Source organism: Delphinapterus leucas, chromosome 5 (assembly GCF_059928025.1).
Source record: "Delphinapterus leucas isolate spDelLeu-1000000601 "Yukka" chromosome 5, BTC_Dleu_Yukka2, whole genome shotgun sequence".
Classification (NCBI taxonomy): Eukaryota; Metazoa; Chordata; class Mammalia; order Artiodactyla; family Monodontidae; genus Delphinapterus; species Delphinapterus leucas.
This window is the reverse complement of record NC_143133.1, coordinates 109922871-109941173: the sequence shown is the minus strand read 5'-3', so window position 1 is coordinate 109941173 and position 18303 is coordinate 109922871. Positions and strand designations below refer to the sequence as shown.

The 18303-nt window shown below is 40.6% G+C and overlaps 1 protein-coding gene across 2 annotated transcripts in view; it reads right to left on the bottom strand.

Moving 5' to 3' along the window:
* Window positions 1–18303, bottom strand: part of NR3C2 (nuclear receptor subfamily 3 group C member 2) — a 382407-nt gene that overhangs the window by 65358 nt on the left and 298746 nt on the right. For both annotated transcript variants that reach the window (XM_022599666.3, XM_089912397.1), the window contains exons 5-6: window positions 14262–14600; window positions 12334–12478 (exon numbers count right to left, since the gene is read on the bottom strand). In XM_022599666.3, coding sequence (XP_022455374.1) covers window positions 12334–12478; window positions 14262–14600 — 484 coding nt within the window. The remainder of the gene's footprint in view (window positions 1–12333; window positions 12479–14261; window positions 14601–18303) is intronic.

Genomic DNA, 18303 nt, shown 5'->3' with positions numbered 1-18303 from the left:
CCATCCAATGGTCCACTAGGCCTAACTGCCTGAAAAATCAAGTTCCATGGTCAAGGTATAAGCCTTGATGTAGTTGAAAAATTCTGAGTTTTGGACTGAGAGACACTGGGACTCAAAACTTTGAGCCTCTGTCACCTAGTCTTTGAAAGAGGGGTAATAAATTCCCACGTCACAGAGCTGTGAAGATGAAATATGATAATGCGTGGGAGATGGCGTACAGCATGATGCCTTTCACCAGCTTTCAGCATAAGCCCATAATCCTTCAAATAACCCCTGTAAACTACTTGATTATTAATTACTTTTGCACTCTAGTCTCCATGTAAATGGAGTGTTATGGACTGGATGTTCGTCTCCTCCCACCCCCATATGTTGATGCTCTAACCCCCAATGTGATGGTATCAGTAGGTGGGGCTTTGGGGAGGCATTTAGGGTCATGAGGGTGGAGCCCCCATGACAGGATTAGTGCCCTTCCAAGAAGCAGGAGAGACATTAGAGCTGACTCTCTCCACCATGTGAGGCCAGTGAGAAGGCAGCCTTCTCTCTGCAAGCCAGGAAGAAAGCCTTCAGCAGAACCTGACCATGCTGGCATCCTGATCTTGGACTTCTAGCCTCTAGCACTATGAGAAATAAGGGTCTGCTGTTTAAACCACCCCATCTATGGGGTTTTGTTATAGCAGCCTGAGGTGCCTAAGACAGAGAGGGACACCATGCCTGTAGCAGAACGGGAGTTAGGAGTTTATAAACTACTCATTCCATTGATTCTATTGAGGCAGTGTCTGTTCCAAGGGGGACGGGCACAGAAGATGGGTCCAGCTAGAACAAAGCTTGCAACACCCATCACTGTGTACGTTGACTGGGGCGACATTCCTGCTGCAGTGCTAATGACCCAGATACACAGATGAGTTTTAAATAAGGAGGTGGAGGGTCTCCACGTATGACCTTCTTTTTTTGGTTTCTCTCCCTTCTCCACTTGTTTCTTTCAGAAAAGTATCAATCTCAGAACTTAAGAAAAATTAAATAACCACTTCAGAGCCTGCCCAAAACACAACCTTATTAAATTAGCTTAGGGTTTCATCAGTGGAAGTGAGGGACATAAAACCAAAATCATCTCTCATGTGTGATACAATAAAAATGGATAATCATGTGACCTAGTTTGGGTTTTAGAAGTATCTAAAGACACAAGTTCAGAAAATACTTTATATATCAAGACACAGCAGGTATGTTCTCCTCCTTCAATCCAGAGGGGCACTGTCAAAGCTATACCATATGCTAACACACATATATGAAATTTAAGAAAAAAAATGTCATGAAGAACCTAGGGGTAAGACAGGAATAAAGACACAGACCTACTAGAGAATGGACTTGAGGACACGGGGAGGGGGAAGGGTAAGCTGGGACAAAGTGAGAGAGTGGCATGGACATATATACACTACCAAACGTAAAATAGATAGCTAGTGGGAAGCAGCTGCATAGCACAGGGAGATCAGCTCGGTGCTTTGTGACCACCTAGAGGGGTGGGATAGGGAGGGTGGGAGGGAGGGAGGCGCAAGAGGGTAGAGATATGGGAACATATGTATATGTATATCTGATTCACTTTGTTATAAAACAGAAACTAACACACCATTGTAAAGCAATTATACTCCAATAAAGATGTAAAAAAAAAAAAAAAAAAAGCTACCATCTCTGGAGCTTCCCTAGTGGTGCAGTGGTTAAGAATCTGCCTGCCAATGCAGGGGACACGGGTTTGAGCCCTGGTCCGGAAAGATCCCACATGCCACGGAGCAACTAAGCCCATGCGCCAACTACTGAGCCTGCACTCTACAGCCCACAAGCCACAACTACTGAGCCTGCGAGTCACAGCTACTGAAGCCCGCGCGCCTAGAGCCTGTGCTCCGCAACGAGAGAAGCCACTGCAATGAGAAGCCCACACACCGCAATGAAGAGTAGCCCCTGCTCGCCACAACTAGAGAAAGCCCATGCGCAGCAACGAAGACCCAACACAGCCAAAAAAAAAAAGCTACCATCTTTGTGTCTTATGGTATGTGTCAAGGGGGGAAGCCTGGAGCCCTCCTTAGTGTGTTAGTTGGTTAATGCATTCCTTGCCACCTGCCCCATCTTGCAACATAATCACTGAATCAAGACTAATTTTTCTCTATCAGTTTTTCAATAAAGAATTATATTCCAGTGAGTTTATTTTGTATTGAAGAGTATTTTTACCTGAAGAGACCAAAGTCCTTGAGCACATTAACTGAACTGAAGAACAACATGCTAATATTAGCCACACTAAGCCTTTTAAACATAACATATGATCTTAAACTGGTTTTGACTTTTACTCGAAACGAAAAATAGCTCCCTCTAGTTAGCCAGAGTAAAGCTGGGACATATTTCTTGCATCACCACTATTCTGTGATTCCAATATAGTTATAAATAGCTTAAACAGTTCATTCCATTTGCAGTCTCCTATTTGTTTTGCTTTAATTTCGTACTATACTGGCAATTACCCAGCTTCATTAACTACTTAGGAAATTTCTCAAGTACACTACAAGAAACGCCACGCAAGAAATATTAACCTACAGCAGTGCTCTTGAAGTCAACCTTGAAAGGGAAATCCTTTTCATCAAGTTTACAGGCCGAGCCTTAAAAGCACTGCAGGGTCAACCCACATCAAAAATCTTGCTTCTGACCCTTGTACTGGAAAGAAGGCTCATTACCATCCCCCAAAATCATCACTGAGTGCCAATTATGTAGAAAGCATTTTGCTAGACATTAAGGAAAAAATTTAAAATACTTCCTGAATTCTAGGAGTTTACAGTATATCTGGAGTAAAAATGTATGTGTAAATACACACACACACACAGTAAAACATAGAAAGTACCAAAGGACTGATATAGAAAAAACTGACACAGATAAAAACAGTTTTGGGGGAACAACTCACTATTGACTTTCATGGTAAGAGAAGTGATTGGAGAGGAAGCATCCTTTGGGTTGGGCTTGGGGGAGGGGAAAGGAAAATGTTAGGAGCAAAGGCACAGCAGTGGAAAGACAGGACAAAGGGAAGAGGAAGGTTAATTTGGTTGGCATAGAGTTTATGCGGGGAAATAATGCTGAAAATAGCATTTTAAAATTAATTAGCTCTATTTTATATACAGTAGTGTGTATATGTCAATCCCAATCTCCTAATTTATCCCTCCCCTTTCCCTCCCTGTTAAGCATAACTAATTAGAACCTACAGTATAGCACAGGGAACTCTACTCAGTACTCTGTAATGGCCTATATGGGAAAGAACCTAAGAAAGAGTGGACATATGTATATGTAGAACTGACTCACTTTGCTGTACCCCTGAAACTAACACAACATTGCAAATCAACTATACTCCAGTAAAAATTTTAAAGAAACAGAAAAAAAATAAAATTAATTAATTCATCAAGTACTTACTAATGCCAGACAGTATCCTAGGTGCTGGCCATGCAAAGGTGTACCACACAGGCCAGCTTCCTCCCCTCCCTGAGCCTACGTTATGGGGTCAGGGGACCTGCTACAGAGAAAATACACATGTGATATGATGGGAGGGATTGGGCAAGGTGGTCAGGGAGGGTATATACCCTAGGTCTGGCGGTCGGGCAAAATCTGTCTGAATAGCAATACTCTGAGCGACAAGGTGAGAACGCACCATCCTCCTTCACAGAGCGAACAGCAAGTGTGAAGGGCCTGAGTCAGGAATGACCTTAGACCCTTAAAAGCACCAAAAGGTCATCAGTGGGGCTAACCAAGGGCGCTAGCAAATCCTCTGAGAGAATTCCTTCAAACTGCCCCTTACTATTTTCAGTACCACTTTTTTGTGGTCCTATATGAGGATGATGGTATATTACCTGAGTCATATTCTCTGGGGATACGGCAGGCGGGATTTCGTCATGACGCTGCCTTCACTTTTCCCATGACACCCCCCACCTGCCACTAGAGTGGGAGCCCCATGCTTTGCTCACTGTTGAATTCCTGGTGCCTAGAACAGTGCTTAGTGTATTTAAGTCACTCAAGAAATATCTGTCGAATGAACACACTGAGTGAACATCACTTATCTCCTCCTCCCCAGGGTGGTCCAAAATGAGAGGCGTGGATGGGGAAAAACAAGACAGGACAAGGAGTGAGTAAGAATATCTACCTGCGATTCTAGCTTTAAATTAAGACTGCTCTCCTTAGCGCACTCATTTTTCTCAGGTAAGGGAGGTCCCTGTCCCTTGCACGCTCCTCTCAGGAACTTCTCTTTTTTTAATTGGAGTAGAGTTGATTTACAATGTTGTGTTAGTTTCTGCTGCACAGCAAAGGGATTCAGTTATACATATATTTCTATTTTTTTCATACTCTTTTCCATTATGGTTTCATATTCTTATCCATTACGGGATATTGAATATAATTCCCTGTGATGAACTTTTCTTGATGTGAGCAGCTTACCCATTCCTTCAAGAACTTCCCTCCCCGGGCTTCCCTGGTGGCGCAGTGGTTGGGAGTCCGCCTGCCGATGCAGGGGACACGGGTTCATGCCCCAGTCTGGGAGGATCCCACATGCCGCAGAACAGCTGGCCCCGTGAGCCATGGACGCTGAGCCTGCGCGTCCGGAGCCTGTGCTCCGCAACGGGAGAGGCCACAACAGTGAGAGGCCCGTGTACCGCAAAAAAAGGAAAAAAAAAAAAAAAACAGGTAAAAAAAAAGAACTTCCCTCCCCTCACCTCCTCTGCTGACATATCTGGAAGTAACTTTTAATTCCCAACTCTACTTCTCATCATCATGCTAGGTTGATAAAGGGGAAGAAATATTGTTGAAAAAAGAAGAAAAAGGGGGACTTTCCTGGTGGTCCAGTGGTAAAGAATCCACCTTTCAAAGCAGGGGACGCGGGTTTGATCTCTGGTTGGGGAACTAAGATCCCACATGCTGTGGGGCAGCTAAGCCCGCACGCCTCAACTAGAGAGCCTGCGTGCCGCAACTAAGACCCGATGCAGCCAAAAATAATAATAAAAAAAAAAAACCAAGATAATCGTTAGAAAAAAAGAGAAGAAAAAGAAACACCTCCTGTTTTGGGACTGTACCTACATTTTCTCTGCCCTCATATATAACTAATTATTTCTTGTTTGTCACTTACAAAACCTCCTCAGACCCCACTGCACCCTCTCCTGCAGTTCCCTCTGCCTGGCCTCCTTCAGGTGGCAAGATGTCCTTTATACCTAGTTTTGTGCAAAAGAAAGAGAGTTCCATTCTGCGATGCTTCTGTCCCTTGCAGACAAGGAATGACCGTTCTCTATTTGTGACATTGTTTTTCTTTATTCAGGAGTCTTAAACTCAGCCATCTACAGGGGCCGGGCATGGATGACGAAGGGCACAAGGGCAGGGGGTGTGGGAAGTGTGATGAGACAGGCAGCTCGTGCACCATCTAAAGGGGGGGCTCTGAGTCCTGCCCAGCAAGCCAAGTGCTCAGCCCCTTCTGCTAAACACCTTGGCCCTCCAGCTGCTGGTACAGGGCCTGGGGTGTTGGAGGGTCCAGTGGAGACAGAAAGAGGACTTCTTTTCTTTTATAGTTTACTCCCTTAAATTGACCCAGAAGTAAACAAGAAAGCAAAACAATGGAAATCTCAGAAGGCTGCTGATTTTTCAGTGGCAGGAAAAGAGGTGTAGGGGTACGTGTGTATGTGTGTGTGAGAGAGAGGGACAGACACAGAAAAAGAGAGGAGAGGAGGAAGTAAAGAGAGGGGGCGGGGGGGGAAGGAAGTCAGACAGTAGGGAGGGGAGAGGGAAAGGGAGGCGGTCAGAGACTAGAAACACAGAAACTACACAGTTCAGTGTCCCCGTAAGCGGAGGGGAGTAAGAAATCCTATCCGAAAGCAGCAGCAAGGGAACAGAGGAGGGAAAGAGAGGCTGGGGACAGATGGGGGAAAGCAGATGGAGCCAGTGCAGGTGATGCTGAACCAGGCTCATCCCACCCTCTGGCTCTCTCATCAGCACCTCTGCCCCTTGTCCTAACCCTGCTGGAGCCAAGGGTCCAGGCAAAGAAGTCATCTCCTGTGGCTCAGGAATATCAACCAGCCCCCTCAGGAGGCGAGGGCGGGGCGTGCCAACCCCTGGGTCCCTGTGGGGACACTCTGATCCCTGCAAAAGGGACATGGCCTGGAACACACAGCACGAGTGAGCCAAGACTACTGGAACTTTAGGGCCTTAGGTGCAGAGGGACCTTAAGGAGACTGTCCTGTTGGCAGACTGGCCTTGGGGAGAACCACTCACTAAGGACAGCTGGGCTATGGCAGCACCGTGGTCCCCAGTGGGGACACAACAGGGACGGGCATCGCTCCATGGAAACATGGCCTGAAATGACTGATAACTAAGTCCTATGGTTTTCTACTGGTGCTGCCATCACACAGCCAGCACTGAGCATAGAGGGCAGTGTGGGCTGAGCTCCCCTCCCCTCACTGATGAGCTGGGCAAACACTGCCCTCCCAGCACTCACCCGAGGGACTCAGAAAGTGGCACTAAGACTTAAGCTCTCTCTCTCACCAACAGTCTCTGAACCGAAATAATCAAAGGTTCAGAACCACAAAGGCAGTGAAAGATCATCGAAAATACATTTTTTTATTGGGCTCTGACTTGAAACAATATAAACATGCTTTTAAATATACTTTTAATTCTATATTACTCAGCAATTAAAAAGAATGAAATAATGCCATTTGCAGCAACATGGATGGACCTAGAAATTATCATACTAAGTGAAATAAGTTGGACAGAGAAAGACAAATACCATATGATATCATTTATATGTGAAATCTAAAATACAACACAAACGATCCTTTCTACGAAGCAGAAACAGACTCACAGACATAGAGAACAGACTGGTGGTTGCCAAGGGGGAGGCTGGATGGGGGAGGGAAGGACCGGGAGTTTGGGGTGAGCAGATGCAAACTATTATATATAGGATGGATAAACCACGAGGTCCTACTGTATAGCCCAGGGCACTATATTCAATATCCTGTGATAAACTATAAGAGAAAAGAATGTGAAAAAGAATATATATATTATGCATGACTGAGTCACTGCTGTACAGCAGAAATTAACACAACATTGTAAATCAACTATACTTCAATAAAATTAATAATATATATGCTTTTAATTCTAAAATATTGGCTGACACTTAAAAGAGCGTAATACTGAACCTTCATTTCAGAAATTTTTTAAAAATTGAAGAAATTTCATTTCAGGCTTAAATGGAAGTTTTAATACGTGTATTGAAATTGATAAGACATTTGAATACTTGCAGTGATCTGGAGCCACATATGATAAGCTGTTTCAAGGTGAAATTGAATAATGAATCATTTAATACATATTTGAAAAGTTTTAAGTTCATAATAAGAAAAGTTCTATTCTAATTTAAAGTATTAACTCATATCTTCACCCCAATGTTTAATAAAAACTTAGAAAGAATGTTTTCCTTAATTATTCTCTACTTCGCATCTTTCCTCCAACTCTAATGAATCTGGTACACAGCTGAAGGATAACATCTTTGGGAACTTTCAAATCCATTTCACAGTTGAAGGCAAACACACATGATCAACTATTCAAGTTTTCTTCACCATTTTAAATATAGCAACGTCTCTGTTGGTGAAAACGCTTCCCCACATCACACTTCTTGATCATAAGCTTCACCCTCGTAACTAGCAATGATAACCTAGAAAACCCCCTCTAGACTGACTAATAGGTTGTTTGGTTCATTTGCTCAATAATTCATTTATTCACCAAATATTTATGGAGTAACTGCTATGTCCTGGACACAATGCCACGGGCTGGAAATTAAAAAATGATTAAGACAGAGTCTGTGATTTCAAGGAGGAGGTGCCAATCAAACAAGGGAAGGATACAGATGCTTAAAAAGATCTGCCAATGCAGGTGAGAGGGGGTCCAAGACAGTTGAGGGTGGGTGGGAAAACAAGGAAGGGTTCCACCAGTGCATTCTATCCTCAGTTGAACAGCGTGCATTACTCCCTTGCACAAAATGCCAGACAGTTTCCTTCCCTTTGTCAAAGGGTCTGAGGTACAGGCAATTTTGGGGATTTGACCAAAAGGCTTTATGTCATTTCCAAATGTTTCCTGGGAGTAGGTCCTCCCTCCCCCTTTGAAAAACACAGCTCTGCCCTGTTCTTTCTAGTTGAGAGAAAACTTAAGCCTAGGCTGGGGTTGAGGTCAAAAGTTTTAAGAATAGGGAACAAAATGTTCACTCTAGGGCTTCACTGGTGGCACAGTGGTTGAGAGTCCACCTGCCGATGCAGGGGACATGGGTTCGTACCCTGGTCCAGGAGGATCCCATATGCTGTGGAGTGGCTGGACCCGTGAGCCATGGCCGCTGAGCCTGTGCTCTGCAACGGGAGAGGCTACAACAGTGAGAGGCCCGTGTACCGCAAAAAAAATAAATGTTCACTGTAACAATTATATAATATCATACTATTTAACTACTTGTAACATTAGAAAGCAATTTTTTTTGTTTCCATTTTATATCTATTAATATTTTCTAGAATAGACATGCATAAAGCTTATTATATGACCTTTTCTTTTTTTTTGGTTTCTTATTTACTTCTGAAAGCCTTTGATGACATTAATTTTCAAAGACAATTTTCAAAATTAATTTTTTTCAATGACATTAATTTTGAAGGTGTACAGGCTTCAGATATAAGGTGCTTCCCCCTAAGTTTCATTTGTGAAAAAGGATTCTTACAATTTTGGACTTTGAAACCTGTACACCTGGATGTTTACACACAATTAAAAATTAATAGATGACACCAAAAGCATAGCAAACAATGACAAAAAATAGATGAACTGAACTTCATTAAAATTAAAAACTTTAATTTTAAAAGTACATCAAAGGACACTATCAAGAGAGTGAAATGACAACCCACAGAATGGGAGAAACATACATATCATATATCTGATAAGAGTTTACCATCCAGAATACATAAAGAACTCCTACAACTCAGGAACAAAAGACAAACCACCTAATTAAAAATGGGCAAAGGACTTGAATGGATATTTCTCCAAAGAAGATATACAAATGGCCAAAAAGTCTATGAAAAGATGCACAACCTCCGTAGTCATTAGGGAAGTGTACATCACAACCACACTGACAGTACTTCACACCTACTATGAGATAAGTCAGGCAGAGAAAGACAAATACTGGATGATATCACTTATATGTGGAATCTAAAGGAGCCAAGCTTGAGCAAACAGAGAATAGAACGGTGGCTGCCGGGGGATGGGGGAAGAGGAGGGATGTTGCTTCAGGGGACAAAGTTGCAACCGGTAGACAAGTAAGTCCTGGAGATCTAAATCACCGTACAGTGAATACAGACAGCAATACCATATTATAATAAATAAACTGGCCAAAAGACAAGATCTTAGTTATTCCCACCCAGAAAAAGAAATGATAATTATGTAATGCAACAGAGGTGCTAACTACTGCTGCAATGGCAATCATATTACATATAAATGTGTCAAATAACATGTTGTATACCTTAAATTTACACAATGTTATACGACAAATATATTTCAAGGAGAACAAACCAAAGAACACCCCAATACTTCATACCCACTAGTATAGCTATTAAAAAAAGCAAAAAACAAACCCAAAAACCCAGAAAACGAGTGTCAGCAAGGATGTGGTGAAATTGGAACTCTTGCTGCTCTGTTTAATTTGGACACTGAGGGCGGGAATGTAAAATTGTGCAACTGCTGAGGAAGACAGTTCAGTGGTTCCTCAAAAGTTCCATGTAGAATAACCATATGCCCAGCAATTCCACTGCTAGGTGTATACCCGAAAGCAATGAAATCAGGACTCAGATACTCATATGCAAATGTCTATAGCAACATTAACCGCGATAGCCAAAGGCAGGAACGACCCATGTATCCGTGAATGGATAAACAAAATGTGATCAATTCTCTTTACTTGGTAAAAATAAGTACGGTAATTATATTCTATAAAGTTGTAGTAGACACTGATCATAACATTTTCATCAGTTGACCTATACATAATCTTGTTTTATGTGTATTTCTGTAAGACACCTTATTAACGTATATTATTGATTCATTAACATTGAACTCACAGCCAACAGCACTGTCATTCATGCCTGAAAGAAGCTTATGTGTAACACCTGTATTTTTTCCCTAAGGCACATCAAAGCCTTCTTGCACTTAGGAACACTAGACAGCGCTCTGGCACTCTGCTTGTGGGTCATTTTAACCAGTGAAATCACCAGCAAAAAGCACAACAATGCAAAAAACATGGCACTAAATAGACCATGGAAAAGATACTTGTTTACACTATGAGAGCTGAAACAAGAAGGCAGAGTCTCAGCTGAAATGTACATGCTGTGTACCTCAAACTTACAGCCTCTCTGTGCTGCAAATACTGACTTTGGGGTTACAAATAAATGTGCCAGAAGGTCAATGCACAACTATAGAATCTGCAAACAATGAGGTCAATTCTATACATACGTACAATGGAATATTATTCAGCCATGAAATGAAATTCTGATACATGCTACAATAAAGATGAACCTTGAAAACATTACGCTAAGTGAAATCAGTCAGACAAAAAATGGACACATATTATATGGTTCCGTTTATATGAAATATCTAGAATAGGCAAATTCATAGACCAGATGTTATCAGGGCTTTGGGGGAAAGGAGGATGTCGAGTAACTGCTTAACTAGTCCAGAGTTCCTGTTTGGGATGATGAAAAAAGTACTGGAGATGGATAGTGATGATGGTGGTGCAACAATGTCAGTGCAATTAATGCTACTGATTGTGCACTAAGAATGGTTAAAGTGGAAAATTTTATATTATACATATTTTATTACAAAGAATCAACAGATTCACTGAATAAGGTTAAATGAATCTTCTATTAAAACAAAATCTAAAGGAGACACTCTGGATGGCACCAATAGAGATTCGTATTTACCCACATGTCCTCTTAAAACAAAGAACCTCCTTAATATGCTTTCTTTTTTTCTTTTTTTTTTTGGCCACACTGAGCAGCTTGCAGATCTGTCAGTTCCCTGACCAGGGGTCGAACCCAGGCCCCCGGCAGTGGAAGTGCAGAGTCCTAACCACTGGACCACCAGGGAATCCAAATATGTTTTCCTTTCGGTTTATAGAGCATTTTTGAAAACAGTCTTACTATTTAATAATATCAGCTGATTATTCAGGAAAACAAGTAAATTAAAATGTGCCTGTCAGTTGTTTGGCCTCACTTCATGCTTCTGAAGCATGAAAATTTATGCACTAGTAGAATTATTTGTTCTGACTAATTGCCCAAAGAACGGTCACCCCAAGAACCAACAACTGATGCTCCTAATTTATCTTGGGCTAAAGCTGCCTCCCAGGTCCACCATATTTGGATGAAGTGATACTCTCAGGGCAACTACTACCGGTACAATTTAGGTATTTTGGCACTACATGTCCACTTTGAATCTTTCACGTCCCTTTTCTCTCTTTTTATCACCAATCCATTTCTCATCTGCTTCCTTCCCTATTGAAAAACCCCTATTTTCATATCTTGAGAGACAGCCATCTGTTAGAATATGGCTGTGGTTACTATCATCATTCAAATGTTCCTTTTTAATTTATCTGTTTCTTGACCCAACAATTACAAAGAAGCATGGCTGGATATAAACATGCACGAAATGTGCTAATGTAGAATGCAAACAATATTAAAATGTAAACTTCACATAGGGAGGAATTCACGGCCAAAGAAAAATCTAGTACTATTCTTTCAATCTTTTTAAAATGCATCATAAACCTAAAAATGTTTCACTACAGAATAACAGTTTGGCTTCTCTTATGATCACAAAGAAGGGTAATTATGATTGTCATGAAAACACACTGAGCAGATGTATACTATTAACAAAAGAATCATTATATGACTGGGCTCAAAACCCGGCACGTTATACATTCACATTTCCTAGAAATCAGACAGGCTTCCCAACTGGAGTAGATACCAGAAGAGATTGTTTTCTATTAATTGTGGCTTGTACCAATCAAGTTTTGGGAGCCAATTGGATCATCACTCTTTGGGACAATTCCCACATACTATCATGTGAGATCTATATACACTGATCTATATATACTCAGACACGTGCATTATAATTTTGTAAAAAAGTCATTTTTAAGTTCTCAAATGATAGCTTTTAAACTCTTAAAAAACGTATCAGTGGATTCTTTCACAAAGGTACATCTGTTTAGAAATCATAAAAGAGCATAGCGAATAACTCTTCGGTTTATTTTATGAAGGCTAATTAATAGGTACTTACTCATTAAAGACTAGGTCTGGTGCAAAATAGAGAAATTGGCTGTTCGTATGTTTGTACGATCTCCAGCTCAAGGCAAATGATGACAGACACATCCAAGAATACTGGATGAGGGTAATTTGGTCCTCGAGAGGCAGGTTTTTAAATCCTGAAGAAGAGAACAATTCATCACAAAAATACACTTAGCATTTAAGAACATTCCAGGAAGAAGCTTCGTAAGTCAACCCCAAACTGCCCCCTTACTCTCATTGACTCAAATCAATTCCACAGTTATTTACAGAGCAACTATCGTGGACCTGGTCCTGTTCAACATTTCATGTTAAATTCACCTTAAACTGTCAATGAGGGTAAACTGCCAAGGCAAAAAAAACTAAGATGTTCTGGGAGTTTCACTGTGGACAGTGGTCTACAACCCTTAGTTAGACTGAAAGAATTTATATTCACCTGTACCACTTGCTTCATCCTACTCACAATGAATAACTTCAAAATAAAAGATAAAAGATAATTTCATGACATCGACTCTTGCATATCTGCAATACTGGTGGAAGATTTTACTTTACATGAGTTTGCAGTAATTGAAAAAGTCTTATTCCTAGCTTCCCCTAGGCTGGGATAATGCCAGACTGCAACAGACTTCTGAGGCAGAATAAGCATCCTTGATGCTGTCCTGCCTTACCCACAGTCTTCCTTTCTGGGCCTCAGGCCCTTCTTTTGTTTCTTTTCTCACCCTCTGTACTCCCAGGGGCACCAGGGTATTCTTCTGTTTGTATATAGTTTCACCTGGGCAAGCTCCCCTTCAAAGAGTCAGTCATCAGGGCTTTCCCCAGACTTTTGTCTTACGGCTGCTGGTTGACCACAGGGCATCTAAGAAACTGCTTTGGATTAATGAACTGGGACAATGTGATCACAATTCTGAGCAATGTTTCTGTAGATTAATAGGATCCTTATTAATAAAATGCTACAGCATAAAACTGACTAAAGTAGGAATTTCAAGGACAAATTAAAGGGTTATGGAGGTAAGATATTTTCAGAAAGACTCTTTCAGAGGCCCCTACAGCCCATCTGAGAGGTCTTTTTTTTTAAATTAATTTTTATTGGAGTATCGTTGATTTATAATATTGTGTTGGTTTCTGCTGTACAGCAAAGTGAATCAGTTATACATATACATATATCCACTCTTTTTTATTTTTTTTATTTTATTTGTTTTCTTCGGTACGCAGGCCTCTCACTGCTGTGGCCTCTCCCGTTGCGGAGCACAGGCTCCGGACGCGCAGGCTCAGCGGCCATGGCTCACGGGCCCAGCCGCTCCACGGCATGTGGGATCTTCCCGGACAGGGGCACGAACCCGTGTCCCCTGCATCGGCAGGCAGACTCTCAAACACTGCGCCACCAGGGAGGCCCTCCACTCTTTTTTAGATTCTTTTCCCATATAGGCCATTACAGAGTATTGAGTAGAGTTCCCTGTGCTATACAGCAGGTCCTTATTAGTTATCTATTTTATATATAGTAGTGTATATATGTCTTGATTTACCTGGTCTAGGGCTTAGAGTAGCCCTGGCTACGAGCTGCTAATAATGGGCTCAATTCTTGCTTTGGCAACTAGAATGCGTTTTGCCTTATTAATATTACTGGAATGAAACTTTCCATTTCAATCCTCAACATAAGAAATGGGTATGTTCTATTAACAGAACAATAGAACAATGTTCTATTGTTCTATTAACAATAGAACCCTTAACTCTAACTTCTCAAGAGAAATGAGCATATTCACCAGATTTTTCTTCTACACACTTGATTCATTTGACATCGAGTAAAAAACCGGCTGTCGGGATCGAACAGAAAGCAAACTCAATCGCACTGTTGCATACGGTACGCTCTGTTGCCCTGACGTGCCTAGTTCAGGACGCAGACCCTGAAACGCAAGGCCATCCTACCTGGAATTACCTTCGCCCACTTCACGACTTGGATCATCTGTTTGCCTGCTAAGCGGTTTAGGGTGGAGAGCAGATTTTCGGCTGTATCTGGTTTGGAGTTGTCATAGCCTGCATACACAATCTCGGGTTCGATGGTTTCAAGGACCATGGAAGGGGAAGGTGTGAGCGCTCGGGAAATTGTGGAGAGTTGAGGAACCAGCGCTGAGTTGACGGACGGCTCTTGCGCAGGAGCGATGTACGTAGTTCCTTCCTCTGGGCTCTGTGGGGGGGGAGGTGGAGGCTGCTGTGACTGTTCCTCGTGAATCCCTTTTAACTTCCCCAACTTCTTGGACTTTCGAGCTGTAAAAAAAAAAAAATTATAAACAGGGCAAATTAAGATTATGTTTGGCATGATAAATACCATCTAAAGCACAACACTTTTGTATGTTATATACAAATGTTAAGAGTAAATCTTAAGAGTTTGCATTACAAGAAAAAAATTATATTTCTTTCATTTTGTATCCATATGAGATGCCGAACGTTCACTAATCTGATTGGGATAATCATTTCATATCGTATGTAAGTCAAATCATTATGCTGTACACTTTAATACAGTGCTGTAGGTCAATTATTATCTCAGGAAAACTGGAATTAAATAAATAAATCAGTAAGTGGCACCACACCAAAAAAAAGGAATTAAAAAAAGATTATGTTTGTCATACCTTACATGAGGTAAATTGCAAGCAAATATTGACTTATATTGATTAAAGCGTACTTTTCCTCTAAGGATGTCTTGTTATACTAGTAGGAACAGCCCCTTTTCAATATTTTTCTGATACCAGACACTGTCCTAAATGCTTTTTATAAATTAACCACTTTAACAATTTTATGACTAGGTACTATTACGATTCTCATTCTATAAAGAGGAAGCAGACCAGAAGGGTCAAGAAATCTGTCCAAGGCTACACAGCTAGTATATGTAAAATAGAGTTAAGAGCTCAGAGGAAGGATAAATTATTTCAGATGCTAATAAGTTACATATGCCTCAACTAAATCTTATATAAGCCAATAATTCCCACCTATTACCCACCGAAGAGTTGGCAACAAGGGCTAGACTCGCCCGATTGAGCTTATTATCTTAGTGCTGTCTCTGCTCCCTCTAATTAGCGTTCTCTGGCCCTTTACTTATTCCTCTTTGGTGCTTCTCTACCACTTACTCTTCCTGCTGTGGTCCATGTGCAACCACTTGCTTACTCAGAGTAGTTATTTTGTGCAAATGCTGTTAGACAAACCGACGTCCCCGGCTATACTGTGAACTGCCGAGGCGTAAAGATTGGGTGTTCCTCTTCTTTTACAGCCCCCATGGCACCTTGGTAAATGCTATGCCTACACAAAGTGACTTACCGATTTCCACTGAATGAACGGGAGCTAATCAACCCCCAAAAAAAGGCAACAGAAGGGAAGAAATGAAATATCTGGATGATTCCAAATTGGGGCACTAACCAGTAAACGTACAGGAATTAATGCTATTAAAAAATTCAGGTGTGAGTTATACCATTACACAATCCTTAAAAATCTCTCCTACTCTATATTTTTACTATAAATAAACATTTCACATGTCATATAGCCTATAACTAAAAGATATCACAATACGGTACAAGAATACCACTTTAGAATTTTAGTAGAATGTATTACAAGTGACCATATTCTGATTTACCCAGAACAGTCCTGGTTTATGCTTGTTTCCCAGCATGCTTATTAGTAAGTGCCCTGTTTACTCCTAAAAGTACCACATTTTGGACAATAAATAGTGTGTTCATCATAAAACCAAAGAATCAGTATTAACTTTAATAGCAACTGCTTTTAAACAAATTTTATTGAAGTATAGTTGATTTACAATGTTGTATTAATTTCTGCTGTACAGCAGTGACTCAGTTATACATATATATATATATTTTTTCATGTTCTTTTCCATTTTGTTTTATCACAGGATATTGAATATAGTTCCCTGTGCTAAACAGTAAGACCTTGTGGTTTATCCATCCTATATACAATAGTCTGCATCTGCTAACCCCAAACTCCCAATCCTTCCCTCCCCTATCCCCCCTCCCCGTCGGCAACCACAAGTCTGTTCTCTATGTCTGTGAGTCTGCTTCTGTTTCATAGACAGGTTCATCTGTGTTGCATTTTAGATTCTACATATAAGTGATATCATATGGTATTTGTCTTTCTCTTTCTGACTTACTTTGTTTAGTATGATAACCTCTAGGTCCATCCATGTTGCTGCAAATGGCATTATTTCATTTGTTTTTATAGCTGAGTAATATTCCATTGTATATATGTACCACGTTTTTATCTATTCATCTATCGATGGACATTTAGGTTGTTTCTATGTCTTGGCTACTGTAAATAGTGTAACAGCAACTGCTTTTCATTCACATCTCTCTTGAGGGTTCTTACAATAGATACGGGGAAAGAAAGACTGGGGAGGTGGAAGGGAGAATTGGGAGGTAGATGTGAGGACTGGGGAATGGATGGCAGGTGGGTGGGGTTAATGGGGAGATGGATAGATAATGAGGAAGATGGGTGAATGAATGAATAAATGGATAAAGGATAGAGAAAGCTCAGATGTGCCAAACTGAGCTTAGAGCTATGGTAATAATTTACTTTGCAATTGTAAGGTTTTCCATTCTATTGAGGAATTTATTTTAAAATTCTTGAAGTACCAGACACCTCCAACTTAGCTCTAACATGTGTGAGAAACTTACAGGATACGAATTTAACACAGAGTAGGGCTATGCCACACCGATTAATTTGATTTTTAAAATAACCATTCATGCTTGTAAGTATGGCCATTAATATTACATTTACCACTTGCATCACAGAAACACTGATTCAGATAAAAGACAAGCCCCTAGCCAACAACAGACATACCTGCCACACATTCATAAAATACTGGAATCGGGCTTAAGAGATGAACAAGATACAATTCCTATCTTTAAGAAGTTTGAAATTAGCAAAACAATTAAAAATTTTCAATTATCTCAGATCATTTCATTTCTCATGGACTGTCTCCTTCAGTGAAAGAGGCAGAAAAACCTGAGTTTTAGAACTGTCTGAATGAAAAGCGGATGTATCCTATTCATGTAGTATGCTAATGGGGAGTGGCGGACAAAGTACTGCTCAGCAGTGCTGAGCATACAGTAGGGGTCCAAGATGCTTCTGATGAATGAATGAGTGAACGAACCAAAGAAAAAAATAATCACTAAATGCCTCAAAAACTAGGCAAAACAGAGAAGGAGAAGAAAAGAATCAAACATGCAGATAATCCCCAATGCTGGCCAATGGATGACTGTAGCTATAAGAGTTTGAGAAGATCCTCGATAGCACAGATTAGTCATTTGGGGAATCAGATACTTGGGACTAACTGCCTCTGTGTCACATAAACTTGTCTCTAAGCCTCAACTGATTCATCCGAAAAATGAGAATGATAGTGTTTCCCTCTCCTATCTCACAGAGGACTCAACAGGTAAGAAAACTAAAAACAATGTTGAAAATTATTACTAAGATCTGAAATAGTGCTTCAATGCTACCTCCATTCTTTCACATAATTTTGCAGATATTAAAACTATTCCCGTTCATTAAAATGTCCTTATCCTTTATAAGGCTACATCTGATGATAACCATCATTTGATTGATGAGAAACAGACAAGGGCGATATTCTCAAATTTTATTAAAAATGCTATTTGCTTGCAAGTTAATTATAAAATTCATACTTGTTTTAGGTCTTTGGTCTGTAACGCTGTGTCTATTCTCATGGCTGATTTAAGGCCAATGCTATGAAATATCATGAAGAAGAATGCTTAATATTTTCTCTAGCACTGATACACAAGGCTGTGGCCTGTAGCACAACTGATTGAGCAGATTATCAATATTATGTTTAGCATTTCAGTTACATTTAATTTTATGTTGTAATTTTATGAATATATGAGGGACACTGGAATTGAGTATTTATTTATAGTTCCTTAAATAGTTCAAGAAAATAAACATTTTCAGTGTGCAG